The sequence below is a fragment of the Triticum urartu genome, chromosome 7A (genome assembly GCF_056163025.1).
Source record: "Triticum urartu cultivar PI428250 chromosome 7A, HENAU_Tu73, whole genome shotgun sequence".
Lineage (NCBI taxonomy): Eukaryota > Viridiplantae > Streptophyta > Magnoliopsida > Poales > Poaceae > Triticum > Triticum urartu.
In genome coordinates this window covers 115,318,927-115,346,728 of record NC_141879.1, presented here as the reverse complement: position 1 = coordinate 115,346,728, position 27,802 = coordinate 115,318,927, and the positions used below count along the sequence as shown (strand labels likewise).

General features: G+C 42.1%; 1 protein-coding gene and 1 pseudogene across 1 annotated transcript; one reads left to right on the top strand and one right to left on the bottom strand.

The window, feature by feature from the left end:
• Window positions 1–23,565: 23,565 nt before the first annotated feature.
• Window positions 23,566–25,194, top strand: LOC147958416 (uncharacterized). Its single transcript, XM_087532120.1, has one exon. It carries the CDS (start codon window positions 23,566–23,568, stop codon window positions 25,192–25,194), a length of 1,629 nt encoding a protein of 542 aa, XP_087388246.1.
• A 2,035-nt stretch (window positions 25,195–27,229) lies between these two features.
• Window positions 27,230–27,802, bottom strand: LOC147958415 (uncharacterized; annotated as a pseudogene).

Genomic DNA, 27,802 nt, shown 5'->3' with positions numbered 1-27,802 from the left:
CCCTCGTTGCTAGTTTCTCCATAGATAGATCTTGGTGACACGTAGGAAAATTTTGAATTTCTGCTACGTTCCCCAACAGTGGCATCATGAGCTAGGTCTATTGCGTAGATTCTATGCACGAGTAGAACACAAAGTAGTTGTGGGCGTTGATTTTGTTCAATATGCTTGCCGTTACTAGTCTTATCTTGATTCGACGGTATTGTGGGATGAAGCAGCCCGGACCAACCTTACACGTACTCTTACGTGAGACCGGTTCCACCGACAAACATGCACTAGTTGCATAAGGTGGCTGGCGGGTGTCTGTCTCTCCCACTTTAGTCGGATCGGATTCGATGAACAGGGTCCTTATGAAGCGTAAATAGCAATTGGCATATCACGTTGTGGCTTTTGCGTAGGTAAGATGCGTTCTTGCTGGAAACCCATAGCAGCCACGTAAAACATGCAAACAACAATTAGAGGACGTCTAACTTGTTTTTGCAGGGTATGCTATGTGATGTGATATGGCCAAAGGATGTGATGAATGATATATGTGATGTATGAGATTGATCATGTTCTTGTAATAGGAATCACGACTTGCATGTCGATGAGTATGACAACCGGCAGGAGCCATAGGAGTTGTCTTAATTTATTCATGACCTGCGTGTCAACATAAACGTCATGTAATTACTTTACTTTATTGCTAACCGTTAGCTGTAGTAGTAGAAGTAATAGATGACGTTACAACTTCATGAAGACACGATGATGGAGATCATGGTGTCATGCCGGTGACGAGATGATCATGGAGCCCCAAGATGGAGATCAAAGGAGCTATATGATATTGGCCATATCATGTCACTATTATTTGATTGCATGTGATGTTTATCATGTTTATGCATCTTGTTTACTTAGAACGACGGTAGTAAATAAGATGATCCCTCATTAAAATTTCAAGAAGTGTTCTCCCCTAACTGTGCACCGTTGCTACAGTTCGTCGTTTCTAAGCACGCCGTGATGATCGGGTGTGATGGATCCTTACGTTCACATACAACGGGTGTAAGACAGTTTTACACATGCAAAACACTTAGGGTTAACTTGACGAGCCTAGCATGTGTATAGACATGGCCTCGGAACACAGAACACCGAAAGGTCGAGCATGAGTCGTATAGAAGATACGATCAACATGAAGATGTTCACCGACGTTGACTAGTCCGTCTCACGTGATGATCGGACACGGCCTAGTTGACTCGGATCATGTAATCACTTAGATGACTAGAGGGATGTCTATCTGAGTGGGAGTTCATAAGATGAACTTAATTATCCTAAACATAGTCAAAAGGATTTTGCAAATTATGTCGTAGCTCGCGCTTTAGTTCTACTGTTTAGATATGTTCCTAGAGAAAAATTAGTCGAAAGTTGATAGTAGCAATTATGCGGACTAGGTCTGTAAACTGAGGATTGTCCTCATTGCTTCATAGAAGGCTTATGTCCTTAATGCACCGCTCGGTGTGTTGAACCTCGAACGTCGTCTGTGGATGTTGCGAACATCTGACATACACGTTTTGATGACTACATGATAGTTCGGTAATGTTAAATGGTTTAGAGTTGAGGCACCAAAGACGTGTTTTTGAAATGTCGCGAAACATATGAGATGTTTCGAGGGCTGAAATTGGGATTTCAGGCTCGTGCCCACGTCAAGAGGTATAAGACCTCCGATGACTTTCTTAACCTACAAACTAAGGAGAAAAGCTCAATTGTTGAGCTTGTGCTCAGATTGTCTGAGTACAACAATCATTTGAATCGAGTGGGAGTTGATCTTCCAGATGAGATAGTGATGTTTCTCCGAAGTCATTACCACCAAGCTGCTAAAGCTTCGTGATGAACTATAATATATCAGGGACATATATGATGATCCTTGAGATATTCGCGATGTTAGACACCACAAAAGTAGAAATCAAGAAGAAGCATCAATTTTTGATGGTTTGTGAAACCGCTAGTTTCAAGAAGGGCAAGGGCAAGAAGGGATACTTCGTGAAACGGCAATTCAGCTGCTGCTCTAGTGAAGAAACCCAAGGTTGAACCCAAACCCGAGACTGAGTGCTTCTGTAATAAGGGGAACAACCACTGGAGCAGAATTACCCTAGATACTTGGTAGATTAGAAGGCTGGCAAGGTCGATAGAAGTATATTGGATATACATTGTGTTGATGTGTACTTTACTAGTACTCCTAGTAGCACCAGGATATTAGATACCGGTTCGGTTGCTAAGTGTTAGTAACTCGAAATAAAAGCTACGGAATAAACGGAGACTAGCTAAAGGTGAGCTGATGATATGTGTTGGAAGAGTTTCCAATGTTGATGTGATCAAGCATCGCACGCTCCCTCTACCATCGAGATTGGTGTTTTGCATTGAGCATAGACATGATTGGATTATGTCTATCGCAATACGATTATTCATTTAAGGAGAATAATGGTTACTCTGTTTATTTGAATAATACCTTCAATGGTCTTACACCTAAAATGAATGGTTTATTGAATCTCGATCGTAGTGATACACATGTTCATGCCAAAAGATAGTAATGATAGTACCACCTACTTGTGGCACTGCCACGTAAGTCATATCGGTATAAAACGCATGAAGAAGCTCCATGTTGATGGATCTTTGGGCTCACTCGGTTTTGAAAGGTTTGAGACATGCGAACCATGTCTATTGGTGTGTATGCATGAAGAAACTCCATGCAAATGGACCGTTTGGACTCACTTGATTTTGAATCACTTGAGACATGCAAATCATACCACATGGGCAAGATGACTGAAAGCCTCGGTTTCAGTAAAATGGAACTGGAAAGCAACTTGTTGGAAGTAATACATTTTGATGTGTGCAGTCCAATGAGTGCTGAGGCATGTAGTGGATATCGTTATGTTCTTACTTCACAGATGACTTGAGTAGATGTTGAGTATATTTACTTAATGAATCACGAGTCTGAATTATTGAAAGGTTCAAGTAATTTCAGTGTGAAGTTGGAAGATCGTCGTGATAAGAGGATAAAAATATCTATGATATGATCATAGAGATGAATATCTGAATTACGAGTTTGGCACAGAATTAAGACATTGTGGAAATTGTTTCAAAACTAATACAGCCTGGAACACCATAGTGTGATGGTGTGTCCGAACATCATAACTGCACCCTATTGGATATGATGCATACCATGATGTCTCTTATCGAATTACCACGATAGTTTATGGGTTAGGCATTAGGGACAACCACATTCACTTTAAAAGGGGCACCACGTAATTCCGATGAGATGACACCATATGAACTATGGTTTAGGGAAACCTAAGCTATCATTTCTTAAAAGTTTGGGGCTGCGACGCTTATGTGAAAAAGTTTCAGGCTGATAAGCTCGAACCCAAAGCGGATAAATGCATCTTCATAGGACACCCAAAACATTTGGGTATACCTCCTGTCTCAGATCCGAAAGCAATAAGGGGTTGTTTCTAGAATCGGGTCCTTTCTCGAGGAAAAGTTTCTCTCGAAAGAATTGAGTGGGAGGATGGTGGAGACTTGATGAGGTTATTGAACCGTCACTTCAACTACTGTATAGCAGGGCACAGGAAGTTGTTCCTGTGGCACCTACATCAATTGAAGTGGAAGCTTGTGATAGTGATCATGAAACTTCAGATCAAGTCACTAACAAACCTCGTGGGATGACAAGGATATGTACTACTTCAGAGTGGTGCGTAATCCTGTCTTGGAAGTCATGTTGCTAGACAACAATGAACCTACGAGCTATGGAGAAGCGATGGTGGGCCTGGATTCCGATAAATGGCTCGAGGCCATAAAATCCGAGAGAGGATCCATGTATGAAAACAAAGTGTAGACTTTGGAAGAACTACTTGATGGTCGTAAGGCTGTTGAGTGTAGATGGATTTTTAAAGGAAGATGGACAATGATGGTAAATGTCACCATTAATAAAGTTCGACTTGTCGTTAAGATGTTTTCTGACAAGTTCAAGGAGTTGACTACGGTGAGATTTTCTCACTCGTAGCGATGCTAAGAGTCTGTTGGAATTATATTAGCAGTCACTGCATTATTTATGAAATCTTGCAGATAGGGTGTCAAAACATTGTTTTCTCGATGATTTTCTTGAGGAAAGGTTGTATGTAATACAACCGAAAGGTTTTGTCAATCCTGAAAAGATGCTAATAAGTATGCAAAGCTCCAGCAATCCTTCTAAGGACTGGAGTAAGCATCTCGGAGTTGGAATGTATGCTTTGATGAGATGATCAAAGATTTTGGTGTATACAAAGTTTATGAGAAACTTGTATTTCCAAAGAAGTGAGTGGGAGCACTATAGAATTTCTGATGAGTATATGTTGTTGACATATTGTTGATCAGAAATGACGTAGAATTTCTGGAAAGCATATAGGGTTATTTGGAAAGTGTTTTTCAATGGAAAGCCTGGATTAAGCTACTTGAGCATTGAGCATCAAGATCTATAAGGATAGATCAAAACGCTTAATAGTACTTTCAAATGAGCACATGCCTTGACGTGATCTTGAAGGTGTTCAAGATGGATCAGTCAAAGAAGGAGTTCTTGCCTGAGTTATAAGGTATGAAGTTAAGACTTAAAGCTCGACCACGGCAGAATAGAGAGAAAAGACGAAGGTCGTCCCCTATGCTTAAGACATAGGCTCTACAGTATGCTATGCTGTGTACCGCACCTGAAGTGTGCCTTGCCATGAGTCAGTCAAGGGGTACAAGAGTGATCCAAGAATGGATCACAGGACAGTGGTCAAAGTTATCCTTAGTAACTAGTGGACTAAGGAATTTTCTCGATTATGGAGGTGGTAAACGAGTTCGTCGTAAAGGGTTACGCCGATGCAAACTTTGACACTAATCCAGATTATTCTGAGTAGTAAACTGGATTCTATAGTAGAACAGTTATTTGGAATAGCTCCAAATAGAACGTGGTAGCTGCATCTAGGAGATGACATAGAGATTTGTGAAGCACACACAGATCTGAAAGGTTCAGACCCGTTGACTAAAACCTCTCTTACAAGCAACATGATCAAACCCAGAACTCTTTGGGTGTTAGTCACATGGCGATGTGATCTGTGAGTGTTAATCACATGGTGATGTGAACTAGATTATTGACTCTAGTGCAAGTGGGAGACTGTTGGAAATATGCCCTAGAGGCAATAATAAATTGATTATTATTATATTTCCTTGTTCATGATAATCGTTTATTATCCATGCTATAATTGTATTGATAGGAAACTCAGATACATGTGTGGATACATAGACAACACCATGTCCCTAGTAGGCCTCTAGTTGACTAGCTCGTTGATCAATAGATGGTTACGGTTTCCTGACCATGGACATTGGATGTCGTTGATAACGGGATCACATCATTAGGATAATGATGTGATGGACAAGACCCAATCTTAAGCATAGCACAAGATCATGTAGTTCGTATGCTAAAGCTTTTCTAATGTCAAGTATCATTTCCTTAGACCATGAGATTGTGCAACTCCCGGATACCGTAGGAGTGCTTTGGGTGTGCCAAACGTCACAACGTAACTGGGTGGCTATAAAGGTACACTACGGGTATCTCCGAAAGTGTCTGTTGGGTTGGCACGAATCGAGACTGGGATTTGTCACTCCGTGTAAGCGGAGAGGTATCTCTGGGCCCACTCGGTAGGACATCATCATAATGTGCACAATGTGATCAAGGAGTTGATCACGGGATGATGTGTTACGGAACGAGTAAAAGAGACTTGCCGGTAACGAGATTGAACAAGGTATCGGGATACCGACGATCGAATCTCGGGCAAGTGTCGTACCGATAGACAAAGGGAATTGTATACGGGATTGATTAAGTCCTTGACATCGTGGTTCATCCGATGAGATCATCGTGGAACATGTGGGAGCCAACATGGGTATCCAGATCCCGCTGTTGGTTATTGACCGAAGAACGTCTCGGTCATGTCTGCATGTCTCCCGAACCCGTAGGGTCTACACACTTAAGGTTCGATGACGCTAGGGTTATAAAGGAAGTTTTTATGTGGTTACCGAATGTTGTTCGGAGTCCTGGATGAGATCCCGGACGTCACGAGGAGTTCCGGAATGGTCCGGAGGTAAAGATTTATATATGGGAAGTCCTGTTTTGGTCACCGGAAGAGTTTCGGGGTTTATCGGTAACGTACCGGGACCACCGGGAGGGTCCCGGGGGTCCACCAAGTGGGGCCACCAACCCTGGAGGCTTGCATGGGCCAAGGGTGGTGAGGGACCAGCCCCTAAGTGGGCTGGTGCGCCTCCCACAAGGCCCAAGGGCAGCTAGGAGGAAAAAGGAGGAAACCCTAGGCTAGATGGGCCTTAAGGCCCACCCTAGAGGCGCCATCCCTCTCTCCCCTTGTGGCCGCCACCCTTGATCCCCATCTAGGGCTGCCGCCCCCCCCCCCTAGGGGTGGGAACCCTAGAGGGGGCGCAGCCCCTCCCCTTCCCTATATATATGAGGCCCAGGGCTGCCCATAAGACACACGTGATTTGATCTCTCGTTAGTGCAGCCCTGCATCTCTCTCTCCCTCCTCTTCTGTGGTGCTTGGCGAAGCCCTGCAGGATTGCCACGCTCCTCCACCACCACCACGCCGTTGTGCTGCTTCTGGATGGAGTCTTCCTCAACCTCTCCCTCTCTCCTTGCTGGATCAAGGCATGGGAGACGTCACCGGGCTGTACGTGTGTTGAACGCGGAGGTGCCGTGCGTTCGGCACTTGGTCATCGGACGAGTACGACTCCATCAACCCCGTTCACTTGAACGCTTCCGCTTAGCGATCTACAAGGGTATGTAGATGCACTCTCCTTCCCCTCGTTGCTAGTTTCTCCATAGATAGATCTTGGTGACACGTAGGAAAATTTTGAATTTCTGCTACGTTCCCCAACACAATCTCCATCAACATCTTCACCAGCACCATCTCATCTCAAACCCTAGTTCATCTCTTTTATCCAATCTTTGTCTCCAAACCTCAGATTGGTACCTGTGGGTTGCTAGTAGTGTTGATTACTCCTTGTAGTTGATGCTAGTTGGTTTATTTGGTGGAAGATCATATGTTCAGATCCTTTATGTGTATTAATATCCCTCTGATTATGAACATGAATATGATTTGTGAGTAGTTAAGTTTGTTCCTGAGGACATGGGAGAAGTCTTGCTATAAGTAGTCATGTGAATTGGTATCCGTTCGATATTTTGATGAGATGTATGTTGTCTTTCCTCTAGTGGTGTTATGTGAATGTCGACTACATGACACTTCACCATTGTTTGGGCCTGGAGGAAGGCATTGGGAAGTAATAACTAGATGATGGGTTGCTAGAGTGACAGAAGCTTAAACCCTACTTTACGCGTTGTTTCGTAAGGGGCTGATTTGGATCCATATGTTTCATGCTATGGTTAGGTTTACCTTAATACTTCTTTTGTAGTTGTGGATGCTTGCAAGAGGGGTTAATAATAAGTGGGATGCTTGTCCAAGGAAGGGCAGTACCCAAGCACTGGTCCACCCACATATCAAATTATCAAAGTAACGAACGCGAATCATATGAGCGTGATGAAAACTAGCTTGACGATAATTCACATGTGTCCACGGGAGCGGTTTTCTTTATATAAGAGTTTGTCCAGGCTTGTCCTTTGCTACAAAAAGGATTGGGCCATCTTGCTGCACCTTATTTACTTTTATTACTTGTTACCCGTTACAAATTACCTTATCACAAAACTATCTGTTAGCGATAATTTTAGTGCTTGTAGAGAATACCTTACTGAAAACTGCTTATCATTTCCTTCTGCTCCTCGTTGGGTTCGACACTCTTACTTATCGAAAGGACTACGATAGATCCCCTATACTTGTGGGTCGTCACATACGTCTATAAGCATAAGTTCCAAAGGGACAAGTAAAAGTGGTCTTTTCTTGATCAGGTTGAGAAACAGGCATTTGTGAAAAACCAGAATATCCATCAGGGAAGCAAAAGTGTGTGTGCTTAGATAATCTTTCAAGCATTTGATCAATAAAAGGCAGAGGGTAATGATCTTTTCTAGTTGCTTTGTTTAATTTTCTAAAATTAATTACCATTCTATAACCTGTAACAATTATTTGTGCAATAAGTTCATTCTTATCATTAGGAACAACAGTTATACCTCATTTCTTAGGGACACAATAAACATGACTTACCCATCTACTGTCATCTATAGGATAAATTATACCTGCTTCGAGAAGTTTTAGTATCTCTGTTCTTACCACTTCTTTCATCTTCGGATTTAACCGATGTTGGTGATCAACAACGGGTTTAGCATCAGGTTACATATTAATTTTATGCTGACATAGAGTGGGACTAATGCCATTTAAATCATCGAGAGTATATCCAATAACAGCTCGGTGCTTCCTTAGAACTTTCAATAATCTTTCTTCTTCATGTTCTGAAAGGTTAGCACTAATAATAACAGGATATATCTTCTTTTTATCAAGATAAGCATATTTCAAAGTGTCTGGCAATTGTTTTAATTCAAACACAGGATCACCTTTAGGTGGAGGAGATCCTCCTAGAGTTTCAATAGGCAAATTGTGTTTTAAGTAGAGGACATTGTTCAAAGGAAATCTTATCTATTTCATTTATTTCATGCATATGAAAATCATTTTCATGGTCTAGCAAATATTGTTCTAAACGATCAGTAGGTGGTACAGCAATAGAAGCAAGACCAATTAATTCATCCTTACTAGGCAATTATTTTTCATGAAGCTTTCTACTAAACTTGGAAAAATTAAACTCATGAGACTCATCACCAAAACTAACACCGACAGTTTGTTTCTCACAATCTATCTTAGCATTAACGGTGTTCAAGAAAGGTCTACCAAAGATAATGGGACAAAATTCATCTTGTGGGGAACCAAGAGTAAGAAAATCAGTAGGGTATTTTATTTTCCCACACAAAACTTCAAAATCTCTAACAATCCCAATTGGTGAAATAGTGTCTCTATTAGCAAGTTTAATAGTAACATCTATGTCTTCTATCTCTGTGGGTGCTATGTCATTCATAATTTCTTGATATAAGGTGTAAGGAATAGCACTCACACTAGCACCTATGTCATATAAACCATGATAATAGTGATCTCCTATTTTAACTAAGATAACGGGCATGCCAACAACAAGTCTATGTTTATCCTTTTTATCAGCTTTGGCAATTCTAGCAGCTTATTCACAGAAGTAAATAACATGCCCATCCGTATCTTCTTCTAAGAGATCTTTAACCATAGCAATACTAGGTTCTACTTAATTTGTTCATCAGGTTTAGGTGTTCTAATATAGCTTTTGTTGACCACAGTTGAAACTTTAGCATGTTCCTTTATCCTAACAGGGAAAGGTGGTTTCTCAATATAAGCAAAAGGAACAACTGGATTAACATTGTAAAGTATAGTTTCTTCTTTAACTGGTACCGGTTCTTTGATTTCTTCTTTAATAGGTGGGTGATATTTAAACCACTTCTCTTTAGGGAGGTCAACATGAGTAGCAAATGATTCACAAAAGGAGGCTACTATCTCAGAGTCAAGTCCATATTTAGTGCTAAACTTTTGAAAAGCATCGGTATCCATAAAAGATTTAACACAATCATACTTAAGTTTAATACCTGACTCTTTACCTTCGTCGAGTTCCCAATCTTCAGAGTTGCGTTTAATTCTTTCCAAAAGATCCCACCGTAATTCAATAGTCTTCTTCATAAAAGAACCAGCACAAGAAGTATCAAGCATGGTTCAATCATTACGAGAAAGCCGAGCATAAAAATTCTGGATAATAATTTCTCTTGAGAGCTCATGATTGGGGCATGAATATAACATTGACTTAACCCTCGCCCCAGGTAGAGCGATACTTTCTCCTTCACGAGGCCAAAAATTATATATATAATTCCGATCACGATGAACTAGATGCATGGGATAAATTTTTTGGTGGAACTCCAATTTAAAATGATTCCAGTTCCAAGATCCAATATCATCGCATAGCCTATACCATGCCAATGTTTTTCCCTTCAAAGATAAAGGGAAAACCTTCTTCATAACTTCATCTCCGGGTAAACCTGCAAGCTTGAACAATCCACAAATTTGTTCTACATATATCAAGTGCATATCAGGATGTTCGGTTCCATCTCCTGCATAAGGATTGGCTAGCAGTTGTTCTATCATACTCGAAGGAATTTTATATTCAATGTTTTCAGTAAGTGCAGTAGGTTGAGGGGTAGCTAATTGTGGTTCCAGTCGAGGTAAAGATACCCCGAACAAACCCCTCAAAGGATTGTTTTCCATAGTAACAAGTGACAATACATTTCAGCACATTATATAAATGTTTCCTTACCAAATTCCACTTACCAAAGGCGCTTCACTCCCCGGGAACGACACCAGAAAATAGCCTTGATGACCCACGAGTATAGGGAATCAATTGTAGCTCTTTTCGATAAGTAAGAGTGTCGAACCCAATGAGGAGCAGAAGGAAATGACAAGGTTTTCAGCAAGGTAATGTCTGCAAGTGCTGAAATTATAAGTAGGAGAGTAGTTTGATGGCAAGGTAATTTGTAATGAGCAAGTAAAGATAGTAGTAAAAAAAGTGCAGCAAGTTAGCCCAATCCTTTTATGGCAAAGGACAGGCAAAAAAGGTCTTTTATGATCAGCAAAGCGTTCTTGAGGGTACATGGGATTTTCATCTAGTCACTTTCATCATGTTGTTTAAATTCATGTTCGGTACTTTGATAATTTGATATGTGGGTGGACTGGTGTTTAGGTGATGTTCTTACTTGAACAAACCTCCTACTTATGATTAACCCTCCCGCAAGCATCCGCAACTACGAGAAAAGTATTAAGAGTGAATTCTAACCATATCATTAAACTTTTGGATCCAATCGGTCCCTTACAGAATAGCGCATAAGCTGGGGTTTAAACTTCTGTCACACTCGCAACCCATCATCTAATTGCTAATCCACAATGCATTGCCTTAGGCCCAAATATGGTGAAGTGTCATGTAGTCGACGTTCACATGACACCACTAAGGGAGTCACAACATACATTCTATCAAAATATCGAACACATATCAAGTTCACATGATTACTTGCAACATGATTTCTCCCGTGACCTCAAGAACAAAAGTAACTGCTCACAAATGATAACCATGCTCAAGATCAGAGGGGTATTAAATAGCATATTGGATCTGAACATATAATCTTCCACCAAATAAACCATATATTAATCAACTACAAGATGTAATCAACACTACTAGTCACCCACAAGCACCAATCTATAGTTCCGGTAACAAGATTGAACACAAGAAATGAACTAGGGTTTGAGATGAGGTGGTGTGTTGAAGATGTTGATCGAGATTGCCCTCCCCAAGATGGGAGAGTTGTTGTTGATGATGATGATGACGATGGTTTCCCCCTCCGGGAGGGAAGTTCCCCCGGCAGAATTGCTCCGCCGGAGTGCAAAAGTGCTCCTGACCAAGTTCCGCCTCGAGATGGCGGCGCTCCGTCCTGAAAGTCCTCTTCTTATTTTTTCTAGGTCAAAACGACCTATATACCAAAAGATGGGCACCGGAGGTGGGCCTGGGTGAGCACAACCCACCAGGGGCGCGCCTGGGCTCCCTGGGGCGCCCAAGTGGATTGTGCCCACCTGATGGGCCCCCTCTGGTAGTTATTTGCTCCAATATTCCTCAAATAATTCATAAAAAAATCTCCGTGAAGTTTGAGCTTGTTTGGAGTTGTGCAGAATAGGTGGCCTTACATAGCTTTTCTAGGTCCAGATTTCCAACTGCCGGAATTATCCCTCTTTGTGTATACCTTGCATATTATGAGAAAAATGCATTAGAATTACTCCAAAAAGCATTATTATGGATAAAAACATTATAAATAACAGTAAGAAAACATGATGCAAAATGAACGTATCACACCTCGTCAGGGCCGCGGCGGCCACGTCCAGAGCGCGTAGTGGCTGCTCCCCAAGTGTGCGGGCGGACGCGGGTGCGCGGCCTCATGCCCACGCCGTCGCCTTCACCATCTCCATCGCCACCACCACCTCCTTGAATGACAGCGCAGGAGGGGGCCGGGCTCATGCATTGCGTCATGGAGGACTCCATGAAGAAGCACGATGAGCGCCAATGGGCGGGCCTCGAGGAGATGATGGCCCTTTGTGCGGCCGGCGACGTCGCCATCCCCGAGCTGGAGATGGTGAGGATGGAGGAGGTGATGGAGGAGGAGCCCGTGGCCGCGTTCCACCCGGGCCTCGTGGGCCAGCAGTGGAGCTGGTCGTGCACGGCTCCGGAGATGGACGACGTCGTGGGGGGGGGCGTGAACTGGTGCCCCACGCCGTCGCGGTCATCGGAGCGGGAGGCATCGCCACGGGAGGAAGTGGTGCAGGCACCTCCCGCCTTCCAACTCGCCCCCGTGTACCACGCACTGCCGTTCCACCTCTGGACGCCGCCGGACTACGTCGACCTCGTCAGCGACGACGACGACAACGGCGGACACTGAAGACGGCGATGGTCACGACATCGACGGACACGACAGAAGCGCGCGGGCGGCGATTTTATTTTGTTTTTATGTTAATTATGTCTATTTGAACCGTGGAACTGGGTCGTTTTATGGCCGTGATGGTTAATTTATGTTTTATGGTTGATGTTTGCGTTTTTTTAATTTTTTGACATTTATTTATGTTTTTTTGAATCACGTTCACCTTAGACATGATTTGGGATGCGGCCGCACGTTAAACACACCGACAACGGCACGGCTCTATACAAACATGGGCGAATCCATTGTCGCTCTAAAAAGACGAAAATAGGCCAAACCGAACGTCAGGCCAAACCGAACGTCCTCGTGCGCTGTAGTTGGCCTAAATCTGGGTGACAACGAAAGCTGCACCGAAAGAAAAGCGGGAGCTGCTGGCTGCTGCACCATCTCGAAGAGGAGATGGTATCTTGGGGTGCGTGATGTGTGCTGACTGCTGAGCGAACCACTGAACCCTAGTCCCGGGAGACACGGCCGGCCGGATGCGCCAAAGCGGCCGACATGACCATACGCCCACCGCCAAATCGCCCCCGGCGGCACCCTGCCCTCCCCGAGTCTCCACAATCAAAGATTACGTCCATATCATTTTCAGAAGAAAAAAAAGTCCATTCGAGTCGCTCCCGTCCCTTCTTGTCTCTTCTCTCAGATTAACTGACTCCGCGTTGCACCACAGATTCCGTCAGGCCGTCCCTTTTCCTCTCGCCAGTAAGTTACGTAGATCCAACGCTCACAGAAAGGTCCTGCGTAGATCCAAAATGGCGAGCCAAAGGGATAGCGCTTGTGGACTTGGACGCCGGCCAGAAAAAAAGGCAGCGTGGGAACGGCGTCTTCAGATAAGCGACGACCCTGACGAGGGCACCGGCGCGGCTCGGTCGTGGTCGTCCACGTTAAGCGATCCCGTGGCGGGACCGTAGCAACGCGGAAATCACGGCTTTGGCCTCTGGGCGGTGGGCGGCGGAGCCGGAGCCTTGGCGGGGGCGGTGGTGCGCCGTGGGCGGCTGACGGGGACGGAGGCGGCGGTGGATCGTGGGGACGTGGTGGCGGTCGCGCAGAGTTTTTCTCGTAGCGGCAGGCATTTCCTATTTTATTTGGCGCCCTCAGCGCTGGTTACAGGGCATCCCTATTTCCCGCTTTAAGCGAGCACATGGCACGCCTCGCGTCGGGGGACCCCAGATGGGCCTGCCAAGCCGCGCGGGAGGCAAAGCCTGTTTTTAAATTTTATTTATGTTTTTTGCGTTCTCATTTTTTTTCAAAATGTTAAGCAAGCATTTGAAAGAATATTGAACAAGTATGTGAAAAATCTTTATCAGGCATTTGAAAAATGTTAAATGTGTTTAAAAAAATGTTGACCATTTGTTTGAAAAATGTTAATATTGCATTTAGAAAATGCAAATCAAGCATTTTAAAAATGTTAAATGTTCATAGAAAAAATGTTGACCATGTATTAATATTTTTTATCTTGTCTTTAGAAAATATTAATCAAGCATTTAATTTTTTTTAAGTGTGTATAGGAAAAATATTGACCATCTATTCAAACAATATTAAACTTATATTTAAAAAATGTTAATCAAGCATTTGAAAAATGTTGACTATGTATTAAAAAATAATTAAATTTGTATTCAAAAAATGTTAAATATGTATAATAAAAATGTTTTTGACATATACAAAATATGTAGATTAAAAACCAAAATAAAGAGAGAAAACAAAAAAGGAACAAAATAAACCAAAAAATTATAAATGAAAATAAAACCAAAGAAACAAATGCAATAAAAGAATGAAAAAAAACAGAGAAGGAAAAATAAAAACAAAAACGAAAAAAGCATTGAAAACCAAGAAAGAACAGAAAACCAATGAAAAGAAAGAAGTGTGTATAGGAAATATATTGACCATGTATTCAAACAATGTTAAAATTGTATTTGAAAAATGTTAATCAAGAATTTGAAAATGTGTGCAAAAAATGTTGACTATGTATTAAAAATAAATAAATTTGCATTCGAGAAATGTTAAATGTGTATAAGAAAAATGTTTTTGACGTATACAAATTATGTAGATTAAAAACCAAAATAAACAGAGAAAACAAAAAGGGAACAAAATAAACCCAAAAAATAGAAATGAAAATAAAACCAAAGAAACAAATGCAAAAAAAGAATGGGAAAAAAAGAGAAGGAAAAATAAAAAAGAAAACGGAAACGGAAACGAAAAAAAAGCATTGAAAATCAAGAAAGAACATAAAAACAATGAAAAGAAGGAATGAAAATGTGAAAAAAAAACAGCTCTTTTCCTTCTAGTAGGTTGCGCCCTACATATTGTACACGAACTCGATGTTGGCAGAGTGGCTAATAGAGTTGCAAAGTAACCAGGAGATCCCAGGATCTATCCCTCGCGCGAAACAAACAAAAAGTAAATTTGGGATTTCGTCGGATCATTCGCAAGGTTACCTTGTCAATGGCAACCCAGAGCTTTCTGTCAGAGGTTCTTTTAACGATGTTTTCTCGTAGTGTTCGGCTTCCTAGTATCTAAATTGGCGTGTACATTTTATTCAAAAAAAAAAGGTCAACCATGTGTGTTTTTTTCTGATAGAACAACCGTTGTAGCTTGTTGGATTACCTCGCACAACTACAACTTTGGATGTCACTCGCTTGAATTCAGAACGAATCAGTGGAGCATATTCCAAAGTGTGTGTACAAACCAAATGTCTAGGGGTAGCGCCAGCAACCTTCTACGTTCAAGAATCAATGCATTCAATCCTTCCCCGAAAATAAAATAGAATAAAAGACTGACTACAAGACACATTATCCTTGAGCCGCTCGTGCCATCTCGTGAGTTGTTCACAGTGATTTATCCGGTATTTACTTGGACCTTAAGGTTACACTTCATTTTTCCACACGTTCGGCCGGGAGCAACTAGTTAACGAGCGCTTCTTCGGGAGCCTCGCAACGATCAGCGCCACTTGGCGCGCTCTCAGTCATTCGCCATGTGTCGCGCTCTGGACGCTTTCTTCGGATTTTGTTTTTTTATTTTTCCACACGCGTTTTCGGCTTTTTAAACGGTTTTTTTCTGTTTTTTTTTTGACATTTTGGTTTTCCTCTGGTCTTTCTTAGCTTTTCGATCAAAAAAAATTTGAATTTTTTTTTGTGCGAAAAAACGTGTTTTCTTTTTTTCCACTTTCGCAAAAGTCACGGTTTTTCTTTCGCGAGAGGCACGGTTGTGCTTTATCAAGAGTCACGGCCGTGCCTTTCGGAAACAAAAAAAACGCGTTTTCTATTTTTTTTTCTTTTGCGAGAGTCACGGTTTTTCTTCCGCGAGAGGCACGGTTGTGCTTTTGCGAGAGTCACGGCCGTGCCTCTCGGAAAGAGAAAAACAAAACGCGTTTTCTATTTTTTTCATGAGAGTCACGGTTTTGCTTCCGCGAGAGGCATGGTTGTGCTTACGCGAAAGTCACGGCCGTGCCTCTCGAAAAAGGAAAAAAATACGCGTTTTCTGTTTTTTTTTCTTTCACGAGAGTCACGGTTTTGCTTCCGCGAGAGGCACAGTTGTGCTTTCGCGAGAGTCACGGCCGTGCCTCTCGAAAACGGAAAAAAACGCGTTTTCTATTTTTTTTTCCTTCCATGAGAGTCACGGTTTTGCTTCCACGAGAGGCACGGTTGTGATTTCGCGAGAGGCACGGGCGTGCCTCTTTCGGAAAGGGAAAAAAACCGTGCTCCCGGTTCAGTTTTTTCGCCTGGTTTTTTTCGTCCGGTTTTTTCGTGAAAAAAAGTTCATCAAAACCTATCAACATGGGATCTAGTTTTGAAGATCTCAACGCGAGGAATCCAATGATGAAAACGGTTCGAGATTTGGATGCACAGTTTAAGAGATAAAACGTTTTGAATAAACGGATCTACGAAAAAAGAGAAAACTCCCAGGTTGCGACAAGTGGCCCGCTGCATGTGCGCCACTTGTCGCGATCTGGGAAAGTGAAGTGCTCTTTGCAACGAGTACTCCTTAATTAGTGATTTCGCGTTCGGCCACACTGGAGCTATATAATAAAGCGAGAGCCAGATGGGCCAGCCCAATATGGTTATTGTGGGAGTCGTTTCACGAGAAGCTTCTATGACCTATTTTAGTGTTCATCAAAAAATAATTGGTGTGGTGTTTTGTTGTGTTTTCTACGGTCGTTTTCATTGTCTTGTAATTTTCAGTTTTCTATGTTTGTTTATCCTTTTTTGTTTTCCCTTTCATTTTGTGTTTCTATTTTTCTTTGGTTTTCATTTTTTTTCTATGTATCTTTAACGGTCTCCTTTGATTTTTAAATTTACAACTTTTTCCCTTTTCCGAATACAAGTCAACTTTACTAATATATGTTGCACATTTTCCATCTACACGCAAAACCTTTTTTATACACATTGACCATTTTTCAAAAACAAGATTGCAATTTTTCAAATACATGTTTCATACATTTACTTTGAATAAATGTCACATTTTTAAATACATGTTTAACATTTATTTTGCATGGTACATATTGTTTGCAATATTAGATATATTTTTATTATGTGTTAATTTTTTAAAAAATGAGATTAACTAGTTTTTTGAAATGTATGATTTTGTTAAATGTCACAAACATTTTTCTTATAACGTGTGAACATTTTGTAAATGTTATGTACATGTTTTAGAATGTGATAGATTTTCAAACTTCTACAAACATTTATCACCTTGAATAGTTTTTCCTCAAAAATGTGAAGAACCTTTTTTGAAATGCACGAACAATTTTTTGAAGGGTACGAAATATTATTGAAGTATTATAAAAATATTTTTTTACATTGTATAAATAACTTTTTTGAAAATATCTAAGATTTTTTATGAAACACATGAATATTTTTATAGGCCATAAACGTTTTTGATTGGTGCCAACATTTTTGAATAGTTACGGAACATTATTTCTACACTACATGAACATTTTTAAAATGTTAGATGATCGCTTTTAAAAACTATAATTATAATATCTATACTTTTGTCAAAATACAGAAAAAATTGAAGAAAAGAATAAACTGAAAGAAACTAAATGAACGAACAGACTAACGTTCCTAGGAACTAACAGACCTCAACCTCTACTATCAGGTCGTCCACCAGAACTCCCCACAGAAGGTCTATCCCTCTCGATGGTGAGGTTTTTTTTTCAAGTTATCACTCCTCTGCTGTAGCCTAGCTGTTAAACGGAACTTGATTTGAAATTGGGGAACTTGGTTTGAAATTGGGGAACTCAACGGTGAAAACATTTGTAGTTGCCGCCTAAAAGCTTTTGCCCTGCTAGACTTGAGGGCTAATGCTCCTGGATGTCTGAGCCATGTTGACTTCCCCAGGTTAATCTTCTTTTTTAACAATTTCAAAAATATTACAATGTGCTAGGCCATGTTTACCAGAACGAGGTATCCATTTATGTTAGTTGATAGTTCACTCAGTGCATGCAGAAGGAAGCTGCTTATGTTATTTTGCTATCTGGAGGCATTTTGAAACTTTTTTTTTTTGCATCATCCAGGAATGCATCATCCGTGAAAGCTGAGAATGCTAGGAAGGAGATGGCCATGCCGAGTAAGGAGCAACCATCTATGAGGCCTCATGTGCGACGTGAATCGTTGGTCGCGGCTTTCACAAAGCATCTACCAAGATATATATACCCTTGTCTTTTGGTAGTTTTGCAGAGCTCTCCTTTTTGTACAGATGAGAAAATGAGACCCTAGAGTGTATCGGAACTAGGGTAGTGCAATCCTCACGGGTTGTGGGGTGCATGCATGTATATCTTCAGTTGATATCTTCCAGAGGACATCCCGGGCGTGGTGAAGTCTGAGGCCATCATTATTTTTTGTTGTGGAACATGTATCTTCAGTTGATAATCATTATATGGTCGGATAATTTATACAGTGTAGTTATGGATCATCCCTAATTTGGGACTTATTGTGCCAGTTGCTGAATTGCTAGGCTTGGCTGTTGCATGGTTGCTTGTTTGCCAGACTGTTGGAGGAATTATTCAAAGTGATTTCTATTACTGCTTGTTTTGTGTTGACCCAAATGTGAAGTTTACATGCTAAAGACGCTTTTCTTGTTGTGGCAGTGGAGATTGGATTTATTGTGATTTATTTACGTTCTTGTGTATCATGCTTGTAAAATTTCCTGGATAATACGTGAAATAAATCTAAGTTTTCTTGATTAAAATTGAGGCCCATTCTATTCCACCAGCGTGGTAGTGTTTGCCTGTACTTTTCATGGATATAGAGTTTGTGGCATCCTTGTTGGAGAGGTCTCATTTTATTTGGTGATTGCCAGATATTGTTAAAACAAAAAAAATCCGGATGCTACACCTTTTGAGCTTTTTTATCCATCATAAGCGAAGTGATGGAAACCCAATTCTTCTGGCGTTGACGACGTTGTCGATATAGGATGCTGCGGTGGGCATGCCTGATGTTGCAGGCTGGCCTCAAAGTGTTGGAGAGTTTAGTCATAGTTGCCCTTACCCCCTTGCCCCCGAAAAATAATTAGCACCTTCTCCAAAAATCAGTCTTAGCAAAAAAAAATGTCTTGGCAAAAAAAGAAAGTAAGGAAAAAAAAGAATAGGAGCACCTTTTTAAAAATCTAGTCATAGCAAAAAAGAAAGCAAAAGCAACAAATGGCAAACGACTTCATTTTATGAATCCTGCATGGATTGGCTAACTGCCACTCATCGACGCACGCTAGCTAGCAAAGGACAAAGCTTCCGTTGCATGGCAATCTTACTAGTTCCTAGTTGTGCTTTTGGCCCCATATCTTTCTACTCCATCCGGTCTTTTTTACTTTGCATATTAGAATTCTCTGAAGTCAAACTTCACAAAGTTTGACCGTATCTATATGAAAAAATATCAACATCTGCCATGCTAAAGTTATACAATATAAAACTTTAAGTCATGGCACATCTATTGATATTGATTTCAGATTGTGAATGTTAATACCTTTTTCTATAAAGTTGGTCAAACTTTACGATGCTTGACTTCAGTCAAATCTTATATGCAAACTAAAAAAAATCGAAGGAAATACAGGCTAACTTTATCAAATGGCCCATTGCCATGCACAAGGCCCATGCACATCGTGTTCCTAAGTAGAAGCAAGCCGCCACACTTGTTTAGTACCACCTCGGGGAGGGGAGAGCTTCAGCACCAACATATAAGGTGCCCTCCCTGTTTTTCTCTAGAATATTAGTACCACACATAGATAGGTCCCAAATAGCGCATGCGTGATATCTCTATATGGTAAAGTTTCAAAGGATTTTGAATTTTTTGTTGTACCTTCCAAATTTCATTTCCTTGTCAGTCTTTCAACTTCAACTTGTCTTGTGATGGGGTGCTTTGACGGTAGCGTGCGATGCTGCGATGGCATGCTTTGCTGGTCGCGGTGATGTGGTAAGGCATGTAATGACACAGCTTGGCTGCTTCGGCGATGTTGTGACGGCGACCGACATTTTAGCGGTAGCAGGCGGTGCTGCTATGGCCGCAGCGGTGTTGCATTGTAGCAACCGATGGCCATTCATCGTGCGACGATGCTGGACGCCGGCCGTTCCAAGTTTAAATGCATGCTTTTGTTGAATGTCACAAATATTTTTCTTATATCATGTACTCCCTCCGTTCTTAAATATTTGTCTTTCTAGACATTTCAAATGACTACTACATACGGATGTATGTAGACATATTTTAGAGTGTAGATTCACTCATTTTGCTCCGTATGTAGTTACTTGTTGAAATACCTAGAAAGACAAGTATTTAGGAACGGAGGGAGTACAACTTTTGGAATGTGATAGATTTTCAAATATGTGTTAAAGTTTTCCTCAAAAATGTGAAGAACATTTTTTTAAATGCATGAATTTTTTTTGAAGGGTACGAAATATTTTTGAAGTATTATACAAATATATTTTTACATTGTATAAATACTTTTTTTGAAAATATCTAAGATTTTTTATGAAACACATGAATATTTTTTATAGGCCATAAATGTTTCTGATTGGTGCCGACATTTTAAACTAACAGACCGCCGAATAGCACGCGTATAGAGTCTAGGGGACGCCTGCCCTCGCTGACTAGGCAGCTGGCCATGGACGCGTCCTGTCGGCCATGTTCAGGATGCAGGCCCCCGTTTGAGATCCTGGACCTGCCTAATTGTTTGTGCTAATTCCCGTTCAATGTAAATTAAATTTAATTGCCGATGTTTCGGGGGCGCTTACAAGTGGCTTGCTACATCAAAACACTGGAGTTTTGCACAAGGCACCAGTGAGCAACTACAGCAAACCGCTCTACTATTGCGAGTAGTGTTGTTCACGCCATAGCATTTCTTTCTTTTTTCCAGTCGATTTTAATATAAAAAACATGACAGTTTTTTGTGAGAACACGAAAATTGTTTAAACTAAGAACATTTGGGAATTATGAATAATTTTGAAATCCAAACATTTTTGCATAACACAAATGACATTCAGAAGTGTGAGTTTTTTTTGGTAAATGGGGTTTTGCAAATCTTTTTGGAAATTCTGAAAAGAGAACATTATTTGGAAATTGTGTACTCCCTCCGTCCCAAAAAACATGTCGCAGGCGCAGTTCATTGTTGATTTTGCAAAAAAGCCCTTGTAGTTTTAAAATCGTCTGAAACAAGCCCCTCCGCCCCCTGTATTCTTCCTCCGCCGTCGATAGGGGCCGGCGCCGCCCAGCTGCGTGACTCGCCGCCCATCAGGAAGTGCTCCGCCGCCGTCGCCACCTACATGCTCCGTCGCCGCCGTCGCCAAGTACCTGCTCCGCCGCCTCCCCCGCTCAGACCTGCGTCGCCGCGATCCCCTCCCGCCTCGATTACCTGCGGGCATCGTCGAGACCTCTGGCCACGTCCTCCTCGAGCTCGCGGGCGTCCACCTCGGGCTCCCGCGCATCCTCCTCAAGCTCCAGCGCATCCTCCTCAAGCTCCAGTGTATCCTCCTCGAGCTCCCGTGCGTGCGCCGCCGCAATTCATCCCGGCCGCGATCCCCTACGGGCGTCGCCGGAAATTGCCTCCACGATCCGGTGGACCAGGAGCTCGCGCGCGTCCTCCTTCTCCCCTGCCCGCGCGCCCTCCTCAATCTTCCGCGCGAGCCCGTGCGGCTGCTTCTCCCCTACCGCCGGTGCTGCTGCTGCTCATCTGCCCGTGCTACCGCCAGAGCTCCTTCTCGTCAAGAGGAAGAAGGTGCCGTAAGGAGTTGCTCCTCTGCTCCCTGTGCTGAATATGATCAGTGTACGGGAGTTGCTGCTCTGCTCCTGTTCGTCAGGAAGAACTGCTCTGCTCCTGTTAACTGAATATGATTAGTGTTAATTGAATAAAAATCAGTAGATATCAGGGGGGTGGAGGGAGCAAGCTAGAAATAATTTGCTCTGTGTCTTCTATCTTCTCAGGAAAGATGTTGTAGAAAACATAAAGAGGTGATGTGCCTCTCCAAACACCACACCAAGGCATTGGAAAGCTAGTTGTAGCATCAAAACTGTTGGGTAGGTCTGCACATACAAGAGGAGAAAACAGGGCAAAAGCAAAATTACTTATTATACTGTGGTTGTTCATTTTTCTTCAGAAGTTCAAAGTAAAGACACCAAATGACTCTGCATCTTAGGCAACATCTCAAAATCCTTGCATAAAGACAATTACCAGGGATAATGTACTGCTGAAAAGAATGTGCTATGAAACACAAAATTGTGATCATCAATGCTAAAGCCATGTTCTTAACACAGGACATTAATTCTGTATCCTATTAGCTAAGATTCAGATACAGAAACTGACAAATACTTGGATGATGATAGAAATCACCTTTTCTCTGTACATATTCCTCAGTCTCCCGGCCTCTGTGTCCATGGGCTGATCAAGGCTCTTTTCCAGCTCCCACATCGCCCCCTTGCCGGTGTCCTCATTTGTCGAAACGGTCTCCATGAAGTTCAGACTTTAGAGTAGTCAATCAACAGCAGAAATATGTCACAAACTGCAGGCATCAAGAAGTCAATCAGTCTAAATGTATTTGTCTTTCCCTCTTACAAACTCCAACAAAACACATGTTGATTGCTGCACAGAGTACATGGCAACCAACGACAACATATCCCATTTTGATTACGAATCTAAACGAGAACATGTGGTTAGCAGAAACCTTGGAACTTGAAACCCAAATCTGGTTCAGTTGAGTAAACAGCAAGAAACACATATTTTCGGTCTTGAACTTGTTTTGCATGTTGGTGGATGGCCATGCTTGTGCTGCAAGTACAAGTTAAATGAAAATAATGTTCAGATTTCTTCAGAGAAACACTGAATAAAACAGTTAACAGTAGGTGTGTACAAAACGTGGTCTGAAGCTTGTTGGGAGAAAATCATTACATTAGACACATATTCACACTAAATCCGTTTCGACAGTGTCAAAGCATACAGTAGTACTGACAGTAATTTTGATAATCCAAGCAAATTAATTAAACCTATCTATGCTTGACATGGCACAGAAAAAATCAGTAGATGCAGAGCAATTATGATCTCAACAAACACTGTCTCTAGAATTGTTACTAGAGGAACTACTGTAAGTAGAGTAAAATTGGTGGTGAATGAAGGGAAAAAACATGGGCCACTTGAATTTATTCTGTTATGAATATATTCCAGTCACAAAAGACTGGCTGCTATCACTCTCTAGTTATTATTCCCTTCCCACTCTACCTTGTGGGAGGAATATCATGAGGATTTTTCTGTGCATTGTGCATTGATTGGCATCAGAAGAATGTATTAGGAGTAGCTGTGAAATTGTGAAGCCTTTCTTTTTTAAATGAGAATGTGGATCTTGTTAAGCCAGGCAGAACAAGATGATTTAGTGGCATTAGCACTTTAGCAGAGCACATCACAGTTCAGAGAATGTGAAGCCTTTTTTTGTAATGGTTGCAAGGCTCCTGTCATTCTACTCATTTTTTTGTGTATATCCTTGTTATGGTACCATGATGTACTCATCTTTTGTCATTGCTAGTAGGAGTATGGATTTGAACATGATGCCTCAAGAGGAAGACGACGAAGGTATTAATTTGAATTTGATGCCTCAAGAGGAGGAACCTCAAGTGGCAGAGAATGTAGTTATGGATTTGAACTTGATGCCTCAAGAGGAAGACGATGAAGATATGAATTGGATGCCTCAAGAAGATGAAGCGAAAGAGGATGAAGCTCAAGAGGAAGAGGATGAAGTTATGAATTGGATACTTCAAGAGAAGAGAAGAGAATTGTCAGATAAGGAGAGGCATGGTGTTTACTTTGCCTTGCTGGTAATTGAGCTCAGAGATGGGTCTGTTCAACCAGACGACAAGCTGCTAGTCTCAAACCTGTTGGACATAAGTGTACGATCTGTTGAAAGAATCTGGGAAGAGGCTAAAAAGAAAATTGCCGATAGCAAAGAAGTAGATGTCTCAAGCAAGAAGCCAGGAAGATTCGGCCTAAAGAGAAAGGAGCTAGATCTAGAGAGGACCTCAACAATCCCACTGAATAAAAGAAGAACAATTCGATCTCTGGCACGGTCTCTAGGTGTGGCCCGATCGACCCTGCATAAGAGGTTCCAGTTGAATGAGCTCAACCGCATCACAAGCACCGTGAAGCCTCACCTCAAGCTAGAGAACAAGCTTGCGAGATTGAAATTTTGTATGTCCATGGTCGATGACAATTCGATCTCAACTTCTCGGGCTATGTTAAAACCAATGACGAATATGGTTCACATCGATGAGAAGTGGTTTGACATGACGAGAGTGAAGAATAGTTACTATGTACTTCCAGGAGAACCTGAACCGAAGCGCACCATGTCAAACACTCACAGCATTGCGAAGGTGATGTTCCTAACAGCTGTTGCCAAGCCTCGATATAACAATGAGGGGGGGCTAAAATTCGATGGGAAGATCGGCATTTGGGCATTTGTCGAAGAGACTGAGGCGAAGCGGACAAGTCAGAACAGAACAAAGGGAACAAAAGTGTTGACATCAATGAAAGTAACCAGGCCTGTGTGCAGAGATTATCTAATCAATAAGGTTATCCCGGCAATTCAGGATAAGTGGCCTGACGATGATGAGGGAGCAACAATATTCATCCAACAGGATAACGCAAAGCCTCATGTCCTTCCCAATGATGTAGCTTTTCGAGAAGCTATGGAACAAACTGATCTTGACATCCGGTTGCTACAACAGCCCCCAAATAGCCCTGAGTTAAATTGTTTGGACCTCTGCTTCCATAACTCTCTCCAGTCTCTAACTGACTGCAGGTCACCTACAAACATCCAGGAACTGGTACAGGGTGTGGAAGAGGAATTCGAGAACTACGATCCCGACAAGTTGCACAGAAGCTTTATCACATTAGAAGCAGTTATGTTTGAAGTTATGAAAGACAAAGGAGGAAATCAATATAATTTGCCCCACTTGCACAAGGATCGCGTTCAGAATGCTGGAATGGAAATAACTGGTGTATATTGCGACAGTCGGGTAGTTGTTGATACTAGGGCCATTATGAAAGAAATGGAAATTGCAATAGGAAAAGAAAATGAAAGGAAAGAATTAGCTAGAGAAGGGAAAAGAAAGAAAAATGAAGGGAAGGGAAGGGAAGAAGTGGCCAGAGAAAGGAAAAGAATGTAGTCAAGAGGGGACAAAGAGACCCTTATGTCATGTAGTCAGGTGCTCCTTGTGTATGTCTTGTGTAATCTTGTGTCAAGAGGGGACAAAGAGGCCCTTATGTCATGTCCTTGTGTATGCCTTGTCTAATCCTTGTATATCAACTCCTTGTTGGAATTTATTGGAATTATCTGGGTTATTTGGATTAATTGAATTATCTGGGTTATTTGAATTAATTTGGGTTATTTGGATTTATTTGAATTATTTGAATTGATTTGGATTAATTTTAGTTATTTGAATTAATTTGGGTTAGTGGACTGAAATTTTTGCTTGACAACTACAACAACTAATGAGGCAAGCAAGGCCTTTGCTAATCCCATATAATCAGTAGATGATATGGTATGAGATTATCTTCTACTGCAATTGCAAACTAGCTTTAGTAAAAAAGCAAGAGTTCGTTGTATGGAGTTAACTGAAGACTGAACATGTTCTAAAGTTTTGAGTAAGCTGGAGCAGTACTGAATTTGGTTTGTTAATTAATGTTAAATCAGCAAAGCTATCAGCATGGAACAAATAAAAGGACAGTGGATGACAAGAAATCGCTTCTATTTAGTTAAGAGGTCCATTTCATGCTATCAAGGACACTTCTAGTTTTTCTTTAGTTTCATCAAAGGTTCATCAATACAGATGCTAAAATCTAGCATATCACATGGGATGGATCAGCTAAAATAAGAAAAACCATCTTTGGTACAGTAAATAAATATGCAACCATAGCATGGATAGATTAGATAATGAGAAGAGTAGCACTGGATTAATCCATCTCAAGGTCCTGGCTAATTAGCTATCAGTATATATTTTCCAGCTTCTTAATTAGCTATCAGTATATAAGTACAGCCTTATACATCTCTCCTTCATGATCTAAACATATACAGCCTTGGGTAGTTTAATTTCTCAGCAACTGTAGTCTACTGATTAATTACCTGGTGGGTATAGTGAAGAGGAGTAACTGAAAGGTTAATTAAGCTAGGTAGAAAGAAACCCACTGAAGTCTATTGGAATGCAATTTTGTTTTTGTATGCTAAACCTGTAGTACACTGTACACATGGAGTATACTGTTGGAGTTTAGTGTGGCATATACTGGTAAGTCCTTTTGGTCAAGCATATATCTAGAAGTTTAGTGTGGCATATACGAGCTGTAATGTCTGTCTCTACAGGTCTAGAAGTTGATGTTTGTCTCTACAACTGATGATGTAATCCATCTTGAAAATCTAACAACAACTGGTGTCTGTCTCTACAGAGATCAGTTTATGTCTGTCTCTACAACGAGCTGCAACCTTGAACCCCTAACCAGTCATGGACTCATCACTCATGATCAAGCATACTGAATGGTTTTTTTCAGTTCACTTCACTGCACTAGGTACCCATCCTGGCTTTCTTCAGTTAACGCAAAGCTTATTTGCACAGGTTTGTGACAGAAATTGGCCACACTAAACTATCCAATTCGCAACAATACGCCACAGCTAGCTAAGGATTTAATATTATGAACAAGACATGGAGTTCATTTACCTGAGGAAATTTGGGAGCTATCCTTATCGCTTCCTCGGCGTCTGCGAGGGTGCCAGTAGTATCCCCAATCGCTATTCTCGCCTTACACCTGCACAATTGCGACCAAACCATCACTCATCAGAGTAAATCCATTTACACTGTCAGAACTGAGAGGCTAGCTAGTTCTCCAGGCAAATTCAGCAAGGGGGAGCAGACCTGCCTCCGTAGGCCAGATGCAGCCCACCTTTACAACACATTCTCTGTCAGTACAAGATGTAAAGATTGGCCGCCGGCTGAAAAGAATGATTCAGTCCATGGCGATGCTCTGCAGCACAAACAAGTCATAGTCATTTTTAAATCAGAATAGCAAGCAGAGAGCTGCAGTTTTGTCCATGGCGTTTTGGGGAGAGAGGAACCAGAGCAAGCACGCACGGACCTCAGTGAAACGGGCCTCCGCCCGCACGGCGCCCCCCTCGGCGAGCGCGGCCTCAGCCTTCTCCCGCGCCGCAACCAATCAAGCCAGGGAGAAATGGCCAAGAAGAGCTGCGGTGTGCCGAGCCCGCGACGAGGCAGGGGCAGCGAGGAGGCCCGCAAGCTCTTGATGTTGGCCGACTAGAGGATCTCGCCCTCGCTTCGCGACGTCGGCGGCACCGTCGTCGTCGACGGCGAGGACGACACCCGGCTGCTCGTCGGCCTTTAGGTTGTTGTTGGTGGCCCGTATCCGGCGCCTGCGGGCTCTCCGACGGCAGTTCCGACGCAGCTGAAGCAGAGCGCGGCGGTAGCTGTGGGTTGGACTAACATGGGATCCAAATCAAGGATTTTTTTGAGAAAGGGGGAGCTTGGGGAGGCAGGCGAGCGGTAGCTGCGGCGGCGGAGCAGGAGGCAGCTGTGGCGGGAGAGCGGGGGAGCAGGGGAGCAGCGGCGGCGGGAGAGCGGGGGAGAAGGGGAGCTTCGGCGGCGGGAGCAGCGAAGCAGTGGCGACGGAGACTAGCGCAGCTGCTGCTTCTGTTGGAGGAGGAGGATGAGGAGCGCGGGTTTGGTCGGGAAAAACGAGAGGTTTTTTTTTGCAAAAATGCCGCCGCGACAT

Coding starts and splice junctions, on each gene's coding strand:
- LOC147958416 (XM_087532120.1), top strand. CDS start 23,566: ATGGATTTGAACATGATGCCTCAAGAGGAAGACGACGAAGGTATTAAT.